This window comes from Galeopterus variegatus, unplaced genomic scaffold, assembly GCF_000696425.1.
Source record: "Galeopterus variegatus unplaced genomic scaffold, G_variegatus-3.0.2 Scaffold2696, whole genome shotgun sequence".
Lineage (NCBI taxonomy): Eukaryota > Metazoa > Chordata > Mammalia > Dermoptera > Cynocephalidae > Galeopterus > Galeopterus variegatus.
The window spans coordinates 214,313-220,152 of NW_007728807.1; the positions used below are offsets into that span (position 1 = coordinate 214,313).

A 5,840-nucleotide genomic window follows, 5' to 3' on the forward strand; every position below is an offset into this window, starting at 1 on the left:
TACGCAAGGAATTAGGAGATCTAAATTAAATTTATTAATAGGAGAGCTTGATGGTGCTTAATTCCAGAGACCAGAACTCTGATTGGAGGGGCTTGATGAAAAAGTAAAGAGAAATAGTAGGGATATAGTTAAAAACATGACTTCTATCATCCTCAAAATTCTACAAATTCTTTACCTGTCCTTGAGAAATGAGTGAAATTGAAAACCATCAAAATAATTGGACTTAAAAATTGGATTGTATGAGTGAAAGGTGTTTATGAGAAGTTGATGACTCCGGATCTTATCATCCAAGAAGACAGCACAGAATAGTTAATATGTTCCTTGAGGGACTAGGATGCTGACGTCTTTTTCTGATACCCGATCATTACGTGACTGAAGAAAAAAAAAAGGAAGTCATTTCATGAATAAAAATCGGAGCGCAACAGTGCAACAAAATATTCTGTACTTAAAGGCAATAGGCAGACAGATGTTGACAAAGAGAGCTCTCCCCAAACCATGTTCAGATAGATTTTTGCTAACTGCACGTATAAATAGGAGCAGAAGGCCGGTCACCTCTGTAACCAGCAGCAGCAGCAGCAGCAGAAGTCGCAGCTTCCGACGCAGCCAGAGAGACCTGAGCAGAGAAGGCGCTGCCGACTGTCGCAGCAGCCTGACCCGGCGGCTCCCACGGAGGCCGGCTGCGCCGCCGGCCCACTCCCTCCCTCCCTTTTCTGCTTTGACTTTCCCTCTTTTCCTCAATCAGTCGCTTCTTTCTCCCGGTGGACTTACAGCCACTTTGCTCCCCCCTCCCCCCGCCCCAGCTCGTCGCCTCCTCTTTATTCCTTCTTCATCTCTCCTCGCCCCCTTCTCTCGGTGTCACGCTCCCTCTTAGTTCTGTGTGTCTCCAAACTTTTGCACAGAATACTAGCCTCAGCAAACAAGTCCTCCAGCTCCTCCTGCTGCTACTGTTCGTTTCTGCGGCTTCTCCTCAGCCAGGAACGCCAGACGGTGATGCCTCTCGGGTTGTGACTCCAGCGCAGAAACTTAAAGGCGCCCTTTGCTCGCTGTCCCACTTGGCAGCAAAGCCTCTCCTAGCAGCGGTAAGAGTTGAATGGTCAGGGGGAAAAAAATCTTAGCAAACCAAACGACTCACCTGACTGCTGATTCTTTCGCCACGAACGGCATCAGGGTAAGAGTTAGCTTTCCTTCGTTCCAGGTCTGGCTGGTTATCGGGCGCTGGGCATACGAATATATATTTTTCTAACGATAGCAAGCAAGAAGTGTTAGGGCGCGCGCCGGCTGTCGCTAATGGTGTTTACTGCAGGGAGCCGGAGCTTGGCTCCGTCCCTCCCCCAGCTCAGGGAGTTTCTTGGGGTCGGAGGGTGTAAGGCCAGGGGTGTTCTAACGGCCGCGTGCCCTCTTTCACATACTGCGCAGAATGACCATGTGTAACGGAGCGAGGCTGACCCTGCTAGTCTATGGGATCATAATGCACAGCAGCATCTATTGCTCACCTGCCGCCGCCGGACTTCGGTTCCCCGGGATCAGGTAGGTGCTGACCGAGCTGGAGCCGGGGCTGCCCTTCCCCGCACGCCTCCTTGCGGTGGCCTTCCTGCAGTTCCCTGGGTCTAGGCGACTAGCATCGTCCCCCGTCACCTCCCAGCCCGGGACCTCGGTGCGCCTCCACCAGCCCTAGGCAGCCCCGGGCCCGGGTCGAGCGAGTAACCTTCTAATTAGCCGCCAGAGAAACCTCCCCTCCCCCAGCCTGGCCCGCGGGAGGGGCCCGGTGGCACCACGGATTGACTTTTTTTTTTTTTTAAAAAAAAAGAACTTGGGCTCCAGGAGCCAGGCCGGGTTGAGCGCGGAGCTCCCTCGGATTTGGCTTTGTTACAGCTTCTTCTGGACTGTCGGGGCGGGGTGTCCCTCCCTGTCCTCCGCCCTTCCTTTTCACCTCATTCCAATCCTTTCCCCAGAAGAGCTTTCTTTCAAACGATCCGTGTCCCGACTGCATTTGGGTCCCGGATTTTCCTGGGGAGGGAGGGTGTTGGCCGGGTGTGTTTGAGGAAGAGCGACGTGAATGAGACTGTGAGGGAGGAAGAGAGAGCAGGCAGGCTGGCAGGACCCGAGGAACCCCGCCTGTTCTCTTAATCCCTGGTCTCTAAGCGGTCGGCGCTGCCGGGTTCCCGGCCACGGCCGCAGAGCCGCGCGCCCGTGCGCAGGGCGGTGGAAGCGCGCGTGCTGCCCGCAAAAGCGCTCTTTGGCGCGGCGCCCAAGAACGTTCGTCTTGGAGGGCCGCTGACCAGCGATGTGGCCGGAGAGATGGGTTCTGGCTCCCGTATTAGAATTCCAGCATCGGGCGCGGCCCAGGGCGGGAAGTGCCTGGAAAGACTCGTGGTTCGGGGTGCCAGGGCCAGGGCTGAGGCGCGTCACAGAGGAAAGGCTGGGCGCGGGCGTGCGGGGGGACGCGCTGGCCCGGCCCGGGTCTCCGAAGCTGGAAGACGAGCGGAGTAACGGAGCACGACCCGCACCCCGCCTAGGCGGTGCTGTTTGCACTTGTCGCATCCCGAGTCTCTCCAGCGGCCCAAAGCGAGGGGGTGTTTTGACCCACCTTTTCCCGTCCTATACAAGGATGGAGGCGGTAAGCGAGGGCGACTGTGAAGTCGCCGGGAGCGCGCTGGCTCTCGGCCCTCTGTTGACACTTTCCCTGCGTTCCTGGGTTGAGACGGGGCCCCGCCACTGCTAACAGATTAACGCCAACTATTTATTTCGTGGATTTAAAAGCCCCCTGATTTCATCCCTAGCTATTTTCAGAGTCCCGTGTGCCTGGCACTTTCCCTGGGTGAGAGGCTCCGGCTGGCACGGGCACACCAAAGAGTGAACCGCCGCCGAACCGGCTAAGTTTAGGGGCATCTATTATTCATGTTCCTGCCAGATCCTCTCCAGCCCAAAATAGAAGCCGGAGGTTCTCCGTGACCTACATCTGCGAGGGGAAGGGCTCCCCTGGGCTTGGAGGCTGGGGTGGCGCTGGCTGCCGGGCTTGGCCGCCGCGCACTCCACGCGCCCGTCCTCTCCGTTCCGCTCCGGCCTCTCGCTTCGGCTCTCTGCCTTGGCCAGCGCCTTGTCTCCTCGGGCCTTTTTTGTCCCTGCCGGTGGCTACCTGGAGAGGCCCCGGCGCCAGGCGGGGAGGGAGGCGGTCCTTTTCAGTGGCCAGGTGCTTGCGGTCGGCCGAGACGCCTCAGTTTGCTATTGCTCGTTGAGGACGCTCCCCTCTATCAACGAGAGCAGGGCTGGGCGAACCGCCTGGCGCGGTAGGAATTTCTGTTGAGGGCCATTCCCTTCTCCTTACCTCTACCCCCGTCCCCGTCCTGGAAGAAGAGACAGTTCTCCGTGGGGGACCTGTAGGAAGAAGGGAAGTCAGTACAGCCCCTTTCTTTGAGTCTTCGCCGAGCTAGGGAGGGACTTGTGCTGACCACTCCTCTGTCCCCCGGCCACCCCGCAGGCCCGAGGAGGAGGCGTACGACGACGACGGAGCCCCGCTGCAGGACTTGTACGACTCGGACCCGCAGGGCGTGGGGAGCCCCGCCTCCGCGCTCTACCACCCCGCAGCCCGGAGGTACGACCCGCGCCGACTCCCCGACTCCGCCGCAGGCGCGGGCTGCGCACCCGGGCGGGGGCTCAGGGGACGGGAGGGCCAGGGTGGTGGCTCACCCAGTGGGTTCATTTTCAGAAAAATCCTCAAGTTTCTCTTCTCTCTGGCTGGATCCCAGGGGAGCGACAGAAAATTCGTAGTGGGGGTTGGGGGTCTGTGTGGACCTGAGGGCCACGTGGGGACCGAAAAGCCTGTGGCCGAAGGATTGTCAGTGAGTGGAGTCACAAGCCTGCACTCCACACCTGCCACTCCCGGAGGCCAGAACTAACTCCCGATCCTAGCGTTCAACTCGCAGCAACGTCCCAAGAGTTATTTGCGAGCCTGTGCCTCTAGGGGTTTCTCCGTAGCCTCCTCGAACGCCGAGGGGGGCACGCGCCCAGCAAGGGTCCTCCAGCGGCCACTTGCGGGCACAGTCAGTGACCCTGGGCGCCTGCTTTGCCTCCCTGTCAGAGATGTTGCCCACGGGATCCTTAACAAGGCCTACCGCAAAGTGCTGGACCAGCTGTCCGCCAGGAGGTACCTGCAGTCGCTCGTGGCCAAGGGCGTGGGGTAAGAGTTCGTGAATGAGTGAACCGGCGCGGGACGTGAAAGGGTTAACCCGCGAGCGCCGGGGTGGGTGTCGGTGCGGAGCGCGCGCGGGGCGGGCGGCGCGGCTTCTACGTCCCTGCGTGCACGTGGGGCCGAGGGTGCTTCGGGGCCCGGGGTCTTGTATTGGCCGCCAGCATCAGGCGGAGATTTTGAAGTGGTACCTTAAAACTGGCCGGAGAGCTCGAGATCGGGGAGAGAGAAAGGGGGCGGGAGAAGAGGGGTGTCTGATCCGTTTTGAATGAAAAGAAAGAGAAACCAAATAAAACGCTCCAGTCATTCGAAACCATCAAGCTTAGTTTGAGAATTTGCTATAATTTCCCCTAAGCAGGACTTTTTTGGGGTGGGGTGAGGGGTGGGCAGTGCATTTACTGTAAATTCAAATGGAAACAAATAAATCATCAAATTTGGACATTTAGGGAAACAGTTTTTGCTCACGCCAGACAAACTCAGAGCACAGGGCTTGCGTGAAGCCTATCTCAGCAGAAGGCAACGTTTTAATACAGCCCAAGGGAAAACAGATGACATTTTCGCAATGAATAATTCATGCGGTGAAAAATATTGCCCACAGCCTGTCGACTTATATTATTATCACGTTTTTCAACTTGGCGTGCGGAAGGAGAGGAGTGCTGGTGTTTGACTCGGAATCGCAGCAGCCAACCGGACATGCAGGGCTCTTTGGTTATTTTCTCTGTACGTCGGGGGTGAGAGGGACAGTTAGGACCATTGAGCGCAAACGCACGGACGATAATCAAATCTCAAAGGGCAGACTTTGGAGAAAGGTTAGGCTTAAATCGCGTGCCGTTTGCCCGGATCTCACACCCGGCCCCTTCCATCAGGTCTTAGTGCCAGGAAACCCTGGTGGCGAGGGAGGAACTGGGGGCGTCCGTCTCAGCACCCCCTGCGGCCGCTCCCAGGCAGAGGAAGGCGGCGCGGTGCGCAGTGCCAGCCCCGTGCGCTCCGGGAAGGCTCCCTCGCGGGGTGGGGCCTGCCTGGTCCCCGCAGCTGTTGAATCTGTGTCTCCCGCCCCGCCACCCTCTTCCCGACCCCTTTCCTTGCAGTGGGAACCTGAGCGGCGGCGAGGACAACGACTCGGAGCCGCTCTCCAAGCGCCACTCGGACGGAATCTTCACGGACAGCTACAGCCGCTACCGGAAACAAATGGCTGTCAAGAAATACTTGGCGGCTGTCCTAGGGAAAAGGTATAAACAAAGGGTTAAAAACAAAGGACGTCGAATAGCGTATTTGTAGCGAAGAGTTACCAGCTACCCTGTGTATACAACCCTGACACAATGAAAAGTCGTTTTCCAAACCGACTGAAGTCATCGCTCATGTGTTCTATCCAAACATGTATTTATGTATGAAGTAAAGCCATTAAATGAATATTTTGATAATAATATTGTTTTTCTTTTTACAAAGCACTAGAGAATGCACAGATATACTTTGTGGACCAATTATTGATATATATTATAAATATATATTAAGAATATATATAATAGAGAACAATTCATACAAAGTGTGCACAAGGATTGAAAATTTGCCTGAGCTGTTTATGTTTTTATATAAAATAAATAGAAAAATAGACAATCATTGTTTTGAATATTACTCCTATTTTTGTAAACTGGAA

At 56.1% G+C, this 5,840-nt stretch overlaps 1 protein-coding gene across 1 annotated transcript; it reads left to right on the forward strand.

The window, feature by feature from the left end:
- The first annotated feature begins 993 nt into the window (after positions 1-993).
- On the forward strand, positions 994-5,610 carry ADCYAP1 (adenylate cyclase activating polypeptide 1 (pituitary)). The gene is made up of 5 exons (XM_008582686.1): positions 994-1,079; positions 1,417-1,527; positions 3,479-3,592; positions 4,079-4,177; positions 5,275-5,610. The coding sequence occupies exons 2-5, from the start codon at positions 1,418-1,420 to the stop codon at positions 5,462-5,464; spliced, it is 513 nt and encodes a 170-aa protein (XP_008580908.1). The 5' UTR covers positions 994-1,079; position 1,417; the 3' UTR covers positions 5,465-5,610.
- The last annotated feature ends 230 nt before the right edge of the window (positions 5,611-5,840 follow it).

Bases quoted from the DNA above. Each gene is read 5' to 3' on its own strand.
- ADCYAP1 (XM_008582686.1), top strand. From the start codon at position 1,418: ATGACCATGTGTAACGGAGCGAGGCTGACCCTGCTAGTCTATGGGATC. The intron at 1,528-3,478 runs GTAGGTGCTGAC...GCCACCCCGCAG, and splicing joins CTTCGGTTCCCCGGGATCAG to GCCCGAGGAGGAGGCGTACG. The intron at 4,178-5,274 runs GTAAGAGTTCGT...CTTTCCTTGCAG, and splicing joins CTCGTGGCCAAGGGCGTGGG to TGGGAACCTGAGCGGCGGCG.